General features: G+C 53.7%; 1 protein-coding gene across 3 annotated transcripts in view; it reads right to left on the reverse strand.

Moving 5' to 3' along the window:
• Rab11fip5 (RAB11 family interacting protein 5) overlaps window positions 1-13,562 on the reverse strand; it is a 40,924-nt gene extending 27,362 nt beyond the window's left edge. Inside the window, exon 1 of one of the 3 annotated variants that reach the window (XM_006991548.4) lies at window positions 12,974-13,562. In XM_006991548.4, the coding sequence (XP_006991610.1) occupies window positions 12,974-13,404 (431 nt within the window). In that variant the 5' untranslated portion in view covers window positions 13,405-13,562. The remainder of the gene's footprint in view (window positions 1-12,973) is intronic. The other 2 variants (XM_016009812.3, XM_006991547.4) reach the window with 2 other exon arrangements.
• Between the last annotated feature and the right edge of the window lie 249 nt (window positions 13,563-13,811).

Genomic DNA, 13,811 nt, shown 5'->3' on the forward strand with positions numbered 1-13,811 from the left:
TTCCAGACACTCCCTCCATCCTATCTCCCACACCCTAGCTGCATAGAATGTTGTCCAGCTGCTCCTGGCCTTAGAAGGCGCTAGAATATCTAAGTAGTAGGTTGACCAAAGGGGAGACTCCATCTGGGCAGCTTTGGAGAGGTCATGCTGGGATGGGGCTTTGAGGGAATGCAGCTATTCTGGGGTCACCCACACCCCTGTATATAATCTGTCAATGTGCTCACAGCATGCTCCCATAAGTAAGCCCAACGGCACTGGCTTGCCCCGCTGTACTTGGGTAGACATCTGCTGGACCGGTGAGTGCGTGGGACTGAGGTGTTCACGGGTGAGCTCGAGGCTCAGGAGTTGGAGGGCATCTTTAGGAGTTGGGGCCAGGCATAAAACAAGAGAAAAGGCTAGCCTCTAACCTCTCAAAGGGTCTAAGGGACAAAAAGGAATGTGAATGAGTCAGGACCGTCTAAATGTTCCAGAATATTCTGAGATATCTTTAGTTTCAGGTACTGTGTGAAAACACAGGAGGTGCCTTCCTCTCATAGTACCTCCGCGACAATGCCCCCCAAGCTAAAAGTCTCTTCATGGCTGTTGGTTGTCTGTCTCCTCTCCCAACATTTCTAGTTCTCTCTGTGTTCCGTACTTCATCTGGTTGAGGAACTGGACCTCCTGGGGCCTTGGAAGTAGATTCCCATGATGCCATTCATTATAATTCTCCATCCCCAGACTCTAGACTTCTAGACATGAGTCCTCCCTGGGTGGGTGTGGGCTTCCTGCATGAACTCAGGGGAGCTCGGACTCAGCCGTGGACTCTCCACCGCTGCCCCGCCCAACTCTTAGGAAGCTCCCCGTTGTGTGACTGGGGATGATGCAAACAGACGTCTGTTCACCCCAGGTTGGCACACAGAAACACAGGCCAGCACCATCCCTCCCAGAGGCACAGGGGTCCTGCCAGCAACACTCTACCCAGCCTGGCTGCTGAGCCAGGCCTGCACTCAAATATTCCAGGGACAAGAACAGAGTGTCCTGTGGAACTCACACCCTGGTGGGGAAGCGAGAGGCAAATAAACCAAGGAAGACGGCAGTCATCACAGGAAAGCAGAGTGAAAGGGTGGCCAGGGGACTTGGGAGGGGCCTAGGATCAGCTAGTTACAGTGGGCTTGAAGGGCGGGGAGGAGAGGGGAGGAGAGGGGAGGGGAAAGGCAGAAGACATTCCAGATAAAAAGAACAGAGAGTACAGGCACTGGGCTGCAAAGGGCAGACTGGGGTAGATGGAGGCAGACTGGGGTAGACTGGGGGCAGATGGGGGAAGAGAGGAGACAGCCTCCAGCACACAAAGGAACTAGGACTTTCTTTTCTTGTTTTTACTTTTTATTTGTTTCGAGACAGGGTTTCTCTGTGTAGTTCTGGTGCCTGACCTGGACCTCACTCTGTAGACCAGGCTGGCCTGGAACTCACAGAGATCTGCCTGGCTTTGCTGGGATTAAAGGTGTGTGCTGCCGCCGCCACCACCTGGCTCTTTTTACTTTTTTTGAAAGATATTTTATTATTTACGTGTATGCAGCTGTGTATGAGTTTGTGCACATGAATTCAAGTGTCCATGCACACCAGAAAAGGGTATCAGACCCCCTGGAGGGGAATTACAGGTGGTTGTGAGCCACCTGATGCAGGTGCTGGGACTGAACTCTGGTCCTCTGCAAGAGCAATATGCACTCCTAATCACTGAGCCAGCCCTCCAGCCCGTTACTTGGTTTTTTTTTTTTTTTTTTTTTTTTGGTTTTTCGAGACAGGGTTTCTCTGTGTAGCTTTGCGCCTTTCCTGGAACTCACTTGGTAGCCCAGGCTGGCCTTGAACTCACAGAGATCCGCCTGGCTCTGCCTCCCGAGTGCTGGGATTAAAGGCGTGCGCCACCACCGCCCGGCCCGTTACTTGGTTTTTGAAAGAGCGTCTCACCTGGAGCCTAGGCTGGCCTGGAACTCGGCAATCTTCCTCTCTCAGCCTCTCTAAGTGCTGAGATCACAGGTTTAAGCCACCATGCCTGTCTGGAGACCTGTGGCTTTACTGTGGACCCTGAGATGCATTCTAGGGTACGACTGAGGACAGAACTGTGGACAGTGATGGAGGAAGAAAGAGCGTCTCACGAAGGGCAGCACAGAGAGAAGACAGGGAGCAGAGCGCGGGGCCAGCACAACCGTGGCAGGTCCCAAGGCAGGCTGATCCCCAACACCTTAGATTTTAACAGCCATGTCTGTCATAAATTAATAATCAGACACCTTTGTTTATTTCTTTAAAGTATCAGCAGCTAACTGTCTAAAACAGAAGTTTAAAAACACAATCCCGGGGCTGGAGAGATGGCTCAGTGGTTGAGAGCACGTAAATAAGACTGCTCTTCCAGAGGTCCTGAGTTCAATTCCCAACAACCACATGGTGGCTCACAACCACCTGTAATGAGATCTGGTGCCCTCTTCTGGCCTGCAGGGACACATGCAGGCAGAACACTGTATACATAATAAATAAATAAATAAATAAATAAATAAATAAATAAATAAATCTTAAAAAAAAAAACAAAAACAAAAACAAAAAACACAATCCTGGGCCACAGAGATGGAAAGTACACATCAAAAAAAGCACTTGCCACCAAGCCTGATGACCTGAGTTTGATCCAAGGGACCTCCATGGTAGAAGGAGAGAACCCATTCCAGAAAGCTGTGTCTGACCTCCACATGTACCATGGCATTTATACACCCATACACACCTACGTAAGTAAATTTTGGGAAAAAAGAAAGAAAGAAAGAAAGAAAGAAAGAAAGAAAGAAAGAAAGAAAGAAAGAAGGGAGGGAGGGAGGGAGGGAGGGAGGGAGGGAGGGAGGGAGGGAGGGAGGGAGGGAGGGAGGGAGGGAGGGAAGGAAGGAAGAAAGAAAGGAAAGAAAGAAAGAAAGAAAGAAAGAAAGAAAGAAAGAAAGAAAGAAAGAAAGAAAGAAAGAAAGAAAGAAAGAAAGAAAGAAAGAAAGAGAGAGAAAGCCCTGGGGCCAGGGAGGTGGGTCAACAGGTAAAACCATTGTAACACAAGCCTGGAGACCTGCGTTCAACCCCTGGGGCCCCCAGTGGACAGGAGAGGCGACCCCAGTTGTTCCCTGACCTCCACACACACTGGAGCACACACACAGGTACCTGCTCCCAGGGGCATCGGGACACAGTGGTAGATAAAATGGAGACTCTAGGAAACAATTCTGGGAAGCGGAGCACAGCAGTGCCGGCCTGTAATCCCAGCATTTGTGAGGTGGAGGCTGCAGGACTAGGAGTTCAAAATCATTCTTGGCAACATGGCAAGTTCAAGGCCAGCATGAGCTCCACAGAGACCTTGTCTCAAACAGGAAATCCTGACCCAGGGGCAATGGGGAGGCAGGAGGGACAGGGGCTTCCTCAGGGGACGTTTTTGGTGCCTTGGCAGCACCAACCTGTGCTGGATTCTCCCAGAAATTGGCAGTAGAAATCAATATTCATTCACCTTTTCTATTCCACACCCCAGGATGCCTCCTGTATGCATTTGGATATGGAGTGTTCCCCAAAAAGCTAATGTGCTGCAGGCTTGTTCCTCACTGTGGGTGACTGGATCGGAGCTCTGTCTTCATCCATGGGCCAAACCACTAATATGTTCACAATTGGATGGCATTATTGGTGGATGGTAGGAGACAAGGCCAAGTTGGAAAGAAGCAGGCCATAGGTGGGCGCCTTGATTTTCTCCCAGGCAACCATAAAACGGCCACTTCTACCACACGCTCCAGACCCCAGAATATTCTGCCTTACCTCAGGAACAAATAAGCCAATAACCTTGGGCTGACATTTCTCAGAGCATGACTGACAGAGAAGCGAAAACGCAACATCCAGCTGAGTGTAGGCCTGCTCCCAGCTGTTCTGGAGGCTGAGGCAGGAGAATCACCTGGGCTCAAGATTTCCAGGCAAGCCTGGGTAACACTGGGAAACTGTCCCAAAACGAAACAAAAAGAGCAAGTAAAACAAAGCAACGCACCTTCCACCATCCACTAGATAAAGACACGGAACTAGCAGGACTCAACTTACTTACTCAGAGAAAGAAACTGGGGGAGGGTGTCTTTAAGGGCATTGTGGGACGCCACACACACACACACACCAGTAGCTGAGAGACAGAGCCCTGATTCTACTCTTGCCTCTTATTTACTGAATGAATTTTGTTTTTATTTTGAGACAGGGTCTCATATAGGCCAATTGGCCTTGAACTTTGTAACTGAGAATGACTTTGAAGCCCTTATCTTCCTGCCTCTATGTCTCAAGCACTGGGAATACAGACATGTGCGACCACACCCGGCTTATGTGGTGCTGAGGATGGACCCAGGACTTCTGGCATGCTGGGCAAGTACTCTCCCAACTGAGCTGCATCTCCAGCCCCTTGAGCGCATCGCTGGGTTGGGTGTGAGCTTTTTTACAGTAGGGAGGACTGAGCCCAGGACTCACACATGGTGAGTAGTAGTAGACAAGGCTCTACTACTAACAATATTACATCCCCAGTGCTCCTTAGGTGGATCTTTTTTTTTTTTTTTTTTTTTGAGACAGGGTTTTTCTGTGTTGCCCTGGCTGGCCTACCTGCCTCTGCCTCCCTAGTGTCGGGATTAAAGGCACGTGCCACCACTGCCCAGTGACCTTGGGTAGATTTTTAAAAGCTATTTGCCTCTGCAAAATGAAATGGTAAAATAGATTTAAAAACAGGAAAGCACCAGCTAAAACTCACAGTTGGAGTCTGGAGACAACCAGGAGACACCACCACCCCCCAATCTCCTCTGCCTTCTCCCTCCATCTTCTGCCTCCTCTTCTCTCAAAACCCCGTGGAAGCAGTCTGTGTCACACACCAGTGGACAGGACTGGAGGGCTCTCAGGCCAGTCCCTGACCCCCAACCCCCACAATGTACTCTTTGACTTGGTCTCTATACTTAAACTACGAGCCAGACACAATCCCAGGACCCAACTGAGCCTTTTATCAGGCCCAAAGACTAATCTTATCCTCTCCTCTGGCATCATGCCAGGCCTGGCAGCCACAACCCTTGGAGGGGACCCAGACTAGCATTCACCACTTACTCCTATGTCTGTCCCGGCACACCCCAGCCAGGTTCAGCCTCCATCCCCACTTCCTTTGTATAAACATCTCCTCTAATACTTGTCCCACCGCCTGACGCTCCAAAGGTCTGCGTGTCAGCTGGCCTCAGAAGGGGCTGGGAGCCCCATGCTATAAAAATGCCAGAAGGCCGGTCCAACCACCACGCAACAAGGGCAGATATTCGGAGAGCAGGGCCCAGAGCCAGACAAGGGAAAGTGCACCAGGCTTGAGGTGAGGCACCTGTCCACCACTAACAAGCCCTGAGACCCTGGACAGGTCATTCCCGTCCTGGGACCCCAGTCTTCCATGTTTGTGGAAATAGGGATCACTCTGCTGCCCTCGGCGGGCAGTAAAATGAGATAATTCTGGAAAAGCATGCTGAGAAGTAGGCCAGCCACATATAAAAGCTTTGAGTTTATTGTCTATGGAAGGTCTTTTACAGGCTGTCACTTGCCTCCAGGAACGAGGTAGCCAGGACCATGCAGTGTTGACTATTCAGGAGGAAAGAAGGAGTTGACAAGACGACCTTTCATGGAGTTCCAGCGACAAGGGCAAAGACTTCTATCTAGCCCACCTGGCTTCTGGGGGGGTAACCTCACTTTTCCCAGGAACCTTGAGTCAGAGAGGCCAGAGCTAAGTGACGACTGTCCTTCTCTGGAGCTCCTGTTTGAACCTCAGCAGAGATAAACACCAATAATAATTCTCGCAGTGTGGGAAAGTGAGGCAGGTGGGTCACAGGTACAGAGCTGCATCTGAGAACGTCGCACTTGGGCAAACAGGGAGGGAGGGGAAACTATGCCCTTGGCTTGCTTGTAATGCAGGAAATAAGTGTGGAGGCTTACCCCAGAGCTGGAAAAACTGGCTGCCTCTGAGAAGGGGAGCAGGCTGACTCAGGGTGGGGGGCAAGATGTACCCAAACTCAGCCCAGCTCCCCTCCCTGCCTCTCCCCACTTCTGGAGTGGTCCCTTCCCTGCCTTCTGGTCACGAGGCCGCATCAGGTCTCTTCTGCATCCCCAGGGGGCCGGGCCTGGCCCCTCCAGCCCTGTGAACACCTCCTGACTCTCCTCTGGGGCTGTCTGCCGGCTCTGTGGGTAAAGGCTTCCTGAGAAGTCTCCTCTCAGACACACCGCTGCCCCTCTCCTGAGGGGAACCCGTCTCACTGCCTCCCTCCGAAGCACAGTGGTTACGGGGGACCTTGGGAAAGGCTTCCCAGACTTGAAAATGCGGGAAACAAACAGCAAATGCCTGGTCTCTGAGAGGAAGAACAGGAGGCCTAGCAGCCAAACACGCATGCGACACCTTGGGAGGAGTTGGGGAGATTCGGATGGACCCATCCAAGTCTGAGGAGAGTCCCAGGCCTCAGCCTACCTTTGTGATACACTAGGTAGCAAGCAACACTCATCCCCTGGGATGAACATGACCAGTTAGAACCATAGACACCATAAACTGCTTAACTCATAAATTCGGGGCTCTGCCAGGAGGGGAAGCAAGTCTCCAAGGCCAAGCCCAAGATCTGGAGATCTGTATTGGAGAGTGAGAAGAAGCCTTAGCAAGGTCCCTGCCAAGCACCTGGACTTGTGCAAGGGAGATGGGGGGTGGGGAGGAGGGGGGGAGGGGTACCCCCCCACAGAGGTGGACCAATGTTCCCATGGTGGTGTGTGCAGGGGCAGGGGAGGGCAGAGATGGACCAATGTTCCCATGTGGTGTGGTCAGGGGGCGGGCGAGGGGCAGGGACGGACCAATGTTCCCATGTGGTGTGGTCAGGGGGCGGGCGAGGGGCAGGGACGGACCAATGTTCCCATGTGGTGTGGTCAGGGGGCGGGCGAGGGGCAGGGACGGACCAATGTTCCCATGTGGTGTGGTCAGGGGGCGGGCGAGGGGCAGGGACGGACCAATGTTCCCATGTGGTCAGGAGCCCAGGTCAAGTCCTAAACTCTGTCATGTGCTGTGCTAAAGTCACTTCACCTCTGTATGCCAAGAACTACTCAGCCATGAAGCGGGTAGCAGCTGAAAGCTCCCAGGCGTGCGCTGAGGTAAGGGAAGTCCTAGAAGGGAGTTAGTGAGTGACAGACCAGAGTAGAACAGAAAGAGCCCTCAGTCCTGGGGCTGGGAGGCAAAGAGGCTCTCTGATGGCCGCCCAATTAGTCTCCAGTTTTATGTCATCTCAAGGAGGCTAGCCTTGACTATAGCAAACCCAGTGACCCACCTGCTCAGAACGTATCCAGGATTCCTGTCTGGGCCCCAGAACACAGGCTTTAACTAAAGTGTTTCCAATGTGGAAAGATGTCCATGTCCACCTCCAGAGTCCCTCCCCCAGAGGCTCATCTTGAACTTTACCATGTGCTCCAGGGATGCCTCAGAAAACAACCCTCCAGGGGTGTACAGAACCCAGAGACACCCCCCCCCTTCTGCTTCCCATGAGCTATGCGCCCAACTCACAGAAACCCCACAATGCACACAGGACCCAAACGCCAGCTCTTGCTCACCCATAACTCTTTAGGCTGCCAGAGCCACGGAGAACCACACACTTTCTGACTACTGAGTAGCTCCTGGGCTCTCTTCTCCTTATCCCCAGCCAGTCTCCACATGTTCCAGCCTCGTCTACCTCTGAGGCTGGAATTCCGAGGAATTCCATAGGAGGTAAACCGAAAGTTAGGCTGAAGGGTGGGTGCTCTGCTAAAGCCTCTCCCCATAGCCTCTCCTCTCTGGGAGCCCTGCTCCCTGCTGGCTGAGGAGACACTGGGCCTATTCGGGGCCTCATCACCATGTATCAAGACCCCTCTCTTCCACAGGGAAGCCAGCTCAAAAGGAACAGAGGGACCCGTCTTACTGGGCCTCCAGGATCCAGCCTGAGGTCACACTCTATACAGGGAAATGCAGCGTGGGGGCTGATTTCCACAGAGCAACAGCCGCCCTGTTACTGCGTTAGTCATCTGTCCCGAACAGGGTGGGAAGGGCAAGGGAAACATCTGGAGAAGGCCAGACCAGCAGTTTAGCGGCAAGAAAAAAGCGTCACAGCGCCAGGGTGACTGCAATAACAAGGAGCGGTCAGCTGCAGCCTGGACTACACAGCAAGTTCCAGGTCAGCCTCAAATATGCAGTGAAACCCTGCCGCAAAGAAAAATTAAAGCAAAACCAGGTCTCAAGGTCAACCAGGATGGTGGTTCTGCTGGCTTGTACCTTGTCCCCATCTGCCTAGTGGGGTGGGCAGACCCCTGGTGACTGCCTGGGTCTGGCCCAGGAGTCAGGGCCAGGGACAGATTCAAAGGAAAGAGGAAGCCACTGTGCCAGGGAGAGAAGTCACACCTACCCCACCCCACCCTCCATGATGCTGCTCAAACAATCCCAAATAGGGGTAGGCCACTGGATCACAATTGAGAGATGAAGCTTGTTCATCCTAATGACACCTTCTGAGCGTGGCCACAACCCTTCCCAGCAGCCCCCAGGCTCCACTCCAGACCTGGGGTTCAAGCAGGGGCCTGAGTGGGCCTTGGCTGCTTCTTGAAAACCAGGTCACACCTAGCTCATGCCTGTCATCCCAGCTCTCAGGGAGCAGAGGCAGGAGAATCGAGAGTTTAAATAGTTGTGACCAGCCAGGAAGAGAACCTCTGCCCTCAGACTTCCACACCCATGAGCTTCCCTGGGCCTGCCCTCTCCAAAAATTAAAAGATAAAACAGTGCACAGGCCGGGCAGGAACTGACAAAGCCTCTCAGGGGGCAGTTAGCAGCCTGGTCATGGTCACAGTTTTAGACTATGATGAGAGAAGACAACTGGTCCCAGCTGACAAACCCACAGCCGTGGCTTTTCCAGAGGACCAGCCCGATTTATTTCTGGACCACAGGCTTCACGGCTGGGACCGGGTCAGGGAGGAGGCAAATGTGGGGGTCCACACAGAATGGTGCTGCCTCCTCCTCTCCCAGTACAGACCAACCAGCACTCGAGGGGATCAAAAGCAGGTCTCCCCATCCAAAACGCTCTGTGACAGACTCCCTAACCTCATTCAAAAATTTTTGCTGCTTTCTTTTTCCTCTTCCAGTTATTTGGGGTCATCCCCCTGTGGTATAAGCCACATCCACAGCAGGGGTCCAGTAGAGCCCAAGTGTCCCTATCTGACCCCACAGGTAACAAAAGGAACTAACTTCCACTGTCCCATCTAGGTCCTAGGAGGCAGAAGAGCAAGCCTGGCACCCACTGGGCGTTCCTGGGTAGGAGCAGCGGTGGTAAGCGCTAACAGTGGGGAGCACCTTGGAACTGTCCCAGCTACCACACCAACACTGGTGTCACGCAGGAAGATGGCACTCCAGATGGGAAGGCGTTCTGATCGAGTGTCATATGTGCCATGTTTTTTTGTTTTGAGAGCTTCCTCTCTGAGGGCTGGAAATGCAGCTCAGCAATAATGTGCTTGCCTAGCACACACTAGCCACCGAGTTCCATCTCTGGTATGGGAGGAGTGGGGGTAGATTTCCTCTTTGGATATTTCGAAAGTCTCCAGTAAAGCGGCTCACACTGGAGAGTGCCTCACAGAGAAGTGACTTGCAGGGGTCCCTGGGGTAGCTACAGCCACAGCACAGGAAGCAAGGTCCTACAGCAACCCCAGCCCTGCCCTTGTGAAAGCAGCCATTGAGAATTACACCAAGCCTTTACAGATGGCATCTTACCAACCTATAGAGCCAATCTCTATCATCATGGCCCTTGCAGGGACGTGGTGAAAAGGTTAAGGAACCAACATTGTGCCAGCGTACCTTCTTCCAGGGCACGGGCAGTACCAAGCAAGGCTGCCAGGGAGAGCTGCAGAGCCACTGGGTGACCCGAGCCTGGCTTAAGGACCAAGGATGCTTCCCAGGTGCAGCTCTTGGGCCTCCAGAGGGCTGTAAAGGATCAGCACCCACAGTCAGATGTCTAAGTTCTAAGCTCTTGGGCAGTTCTTCTAAGGCAGAGGACTTCTTTCATGGTGCTGTCAACATGTCCTTCCACCTCTTCTGTTCACTGACCTACAAACATTCACACACACACACACACACACACACACACACACACACACACACACACACACACACACCTGGGAACTGCACTAGGTCTTCCTCCATATTCTCATGTCATCTCCCACATCAGCCCTGGGAAGGTGTAAGTTACCTCCATTTTAAAGACTAGTAAACTGAGACACTCAAGAGTTTGCCTGCCTAGCACACTTGAGAAAGGGATCTGCTCCATGCCACTTCTCAGCCTCCTCCTCTCAAGTCAGCCTGCTCTTCCCAAGTCAGACTCTCTCGGTAACAGGGGCCCACCCACCACTTGCTCCCTCCGCCCTTGCGTCCTAGAATTACTGTGAATACAGTACTTCCCCACCAGTACCCAAAACTGAGATGTCACCCCTGATCTTCTCTGCCTCGCCACGTGGGCTTTGCACAGACTTACTGCCTCAGCAGCTCAGGCCAGGAAATGCCTCCAGGAGTGGCCATTAGAGCCTTTGGGACGAGGAGCAGAAGTGGCTGCCCTAGTTCTCTGTCGGTGAGCACGCTGTGAGGTCCAGGGACTAGAGGAACAGAGGGGCCAGCTGCGTGGACTTTTCCTTTGCCCACCCTAAGTGCCCGCCTTCCTGCCCTCTCCAACTCCATAAAAAAGCCAGGTCAATGCGTTAGCAGGAAGGCAGCCAGGTGGGCGTGAGGCGATGCTTGTGGAAAAGATGACTTCTGAAAGTAAATTAAGGTTCCCATGCAGATCAAGGGAAAGCACGTCCAAGTCTCCCGGGAGCACTGTTCTTGGCAGAAAACAGGCCCACCTGGACTTGCAGGCTGAGCCAGCTCCACTAAGCAAGATTCTTTGAGGCCAAGAGGGAAGCAAGGATATGAACTGGAAAGAAAGGGGGGAAAAAAATCAAAGAAGCTTCTCCCTGTAGCTTGTTTTGTTCTTGCGGTTCCTGTTTTTTGTTTTGATTTGTTTTAATCTGTCCCCTTAGTCCACCACCACCCCTAAAACATAGCCCATATGTAACCACCACCCTGGCTGAACGGCCGAACAGAAAAGGGGTGATGGGGATGGGAAAAGGAAGGAGTTAAGGGGTCAGAGGAGAGCATTCCATCCCACACCCAGTGCCTGGTCTGCCGGGACCAGGAAGGAGGGGAAGGATACCAAAGAGGAAAAGAGAAGGCAAAACAAGGCCTGAGCTGCAGCACATGACTCCACACCCAGCAGCCAAACAGCAAGTCATGAGGAAAGAGGAGAGAAGTCAGGGGAGGGGGATGAAGTCAGGCCAGAGCCCTGGAATGTGCCCAGTCCTATCCCACCCCAGCCACAGCAGGCCAGCCGGGAAAGCCCTCCCCTATTCATGTTTGGGGGGCGGGGATCATTTAAGGAAGGTTGGACCCTTTTCATTTTCTTTCTTCTTCTTTTTTTTTTTTTTTTTTTTTTTTTGGTTTTTCGAGACAGGGTTTCTCTGTGCGGCTTTGCGCCTGTCCTGGATCTCCCTCTGTAGACCAGGCTGGCCTTGAACTCACAGAGATCCGCCTGGCTTTGCCTCCCGAGTGCTGGGATTAAAGGCGTGTGCCACCACCGCCCGGCTGGTGGGACCCTTTTCTATCCAAATCCTGCTTCCCTCTTCCTCTGTACCTGGCTCAAGGCTCACCCCTCTCCAGCAAGCCTTCCTCAATTTACTCAAAACCAGCAAGCCTTTTCAGCAGCTCTCCTACGCAGGATAGATACCACCTTGCACCCATTCCCTTACAGACCCTCCCCCACCAGGAGGCTTAGAAATTAACTGCTCCTGGAGGCCCCAGGAGGTGGTCAGCCCTGGAGACTGACTTCCAGATGGTCACAGGCCCAAACAGGAAAAGGTACTCCAAGTCTTAGGTCTTTTGTTTGTGTTTTGTTTTTCAAGACAGGGTTCCTCTGTGTAGCCCAGGCTGGCCTCAAACTCACAAAGATCTGCCTGTCTCTGCCTCCCAAGTGTTGGGATTAAAAAAAATGTGTACCACCACTGCCCAGCCAAGTCTTAGGTCTTAATCTCAACTCTGGGAAGGCCAAACCCTGCCAAAATAAATGATTAAAACACCCTATCCTTACAGCCAGGTTTTGGTGGCGCACACCTTTGAGCCCAGCATTGGGGAGGCAGAGGCAGGAGGTACGCTTGAGTTCAAGGGCAGCCTGGTCTACACAGCAAATTCCAGGACAGCCAGGGCTCCACAGAGAGATCCTGTCTCAAAACTAACCAACAAAAACCCCTCCTGTCCTTTCTAGGGAAAATATCCTGGAGAATGGCTAGGTGTTATAACCATGCCACTGCCTCACCAGGGACAAGCTGACCCAGGGGTCTCCTTCCTAAGCCAAGGAGGTCGCCCAGTTCTCTCAGTTCTGGTACCCTGGACACAGAGTCAGGGAGCGTGACCAGATGGTAAAGGGCATCCCTGTACATTCAAGACACATGTGTTCTGTGTAACCTTAGGTTTTGCTGAGGCGTCTCCCTTCAATTTTGCCCTAGAAGATAACAACCTCACCTTGCTGCGTCTACAAGGTTAGCCAATCTCTCCACTCCCCTACAGGCCGGGCACCTCTTTGAGGCAGGCCCTGAAGCCCTGAAATTTCCCTTCTTGAATTCGCACAGCCTCAGAATCCCATTCCGAACTTTCCTTGACCATGTACTCCTAACGATTGGTCACTATGCCAACTCCATCAGGCCTTCCAGGCCCACCAGGCTGTTTGGGAGACAATCGGAGGGCCCCCCAAATGAGAAGTAACAACTAATGTGTCGGTTTGTGTGTGTCCTTGAGCGCGAGGTCGGGGTCCCAATGTCCCACCAGCCCCGCCCGGTTAGACCTTCAACCGTTCTGCACACCCCCCTCCCAGCGCCCCAGACTCACTGCGTGTGCTGGGCGCGGCCTGCGCGGAAGACCTCATCCAGAGCCACGGTGGCCCGGCCCAGAAACTTGTCCACACCGATGAGCGAGCGGTGCATGGTGGTGAGCACCAGCTCGCAGGCAGCATTGGGGCCCGAGGCCCAGGGCGCAGGGGCCCCATCTGCCTCCTGTGCCCGCAGCAGGCCGTCCAGGGCGCCGGGCGGCAGCTCGAACGAGCACTCCTCGCACCATTCCGGGCAGCCTTGCGTCTTCTCCACCACCGAGGTGCTGTACTTCTCGCGGCCCACCTGGATCACCGTGTACGCGTCGCTGGTGCTGCCGGCGCCTGAGCTCTTGCCCCTCAACCCGCTAGCCCGTAGCACAGTCACCTGGACGTGCGTGGGCAGCCAGCGGGAGGACCCGGCCGCCGGTTCGGCGTCGCGCACCAGGGCCATGTCTGACCCGGGGACAGAGTGACAGAGGTGGCAGCCGCGGGATGCTGTTAGCAGCCGGCTCCCGGCGCTGCCTGCAGCGAACCGGACCGCCGCAGCCGCGGGCTGGCCTGGGCCAAGCGGGCCGCCGCCTCCCCGCCGCCCCGCCTCCCGGGCGGCCGCCCCCCCCACCTCGACGTCACGCCCCGCCTAGGCTCCGCCCAGACCCCGCCCCCTGGTTTCACCAGCCTTTAGCTGCCTTGGAGCTTTAGAAGCCCAGAGAGGGGCGCGGCCTCTGCAAAGATGTAGGCGGGGCACCCTCACGGGCCCAGCCCCTCTGGCCGACCCTCAAGCTAATACTGCAGTACTAAAAGGTGACTGGAGCGGAAGGGGCGCGGCCTCTGCATGGATTTGGGGCAGGGATTAAGAGC

Source organism: Peromyscus maniculatus, chromosome 3 (genome assembly GCF_049852395.1).
Source record: "Peromyscus maniculatus bairdii isolate BWxNUB_F1_BW_parent chromosome 3, HU_Pman_BW_mat_3.1, whole genome shotgun sequence".
Taxonomy (NCBI): domain Eukaryota; kingdom Metazoa; phylum Chordata; class Mammalia; order Rodentia; family Cricetidae; genus Peromyscus; species Peromyscus maniculatus.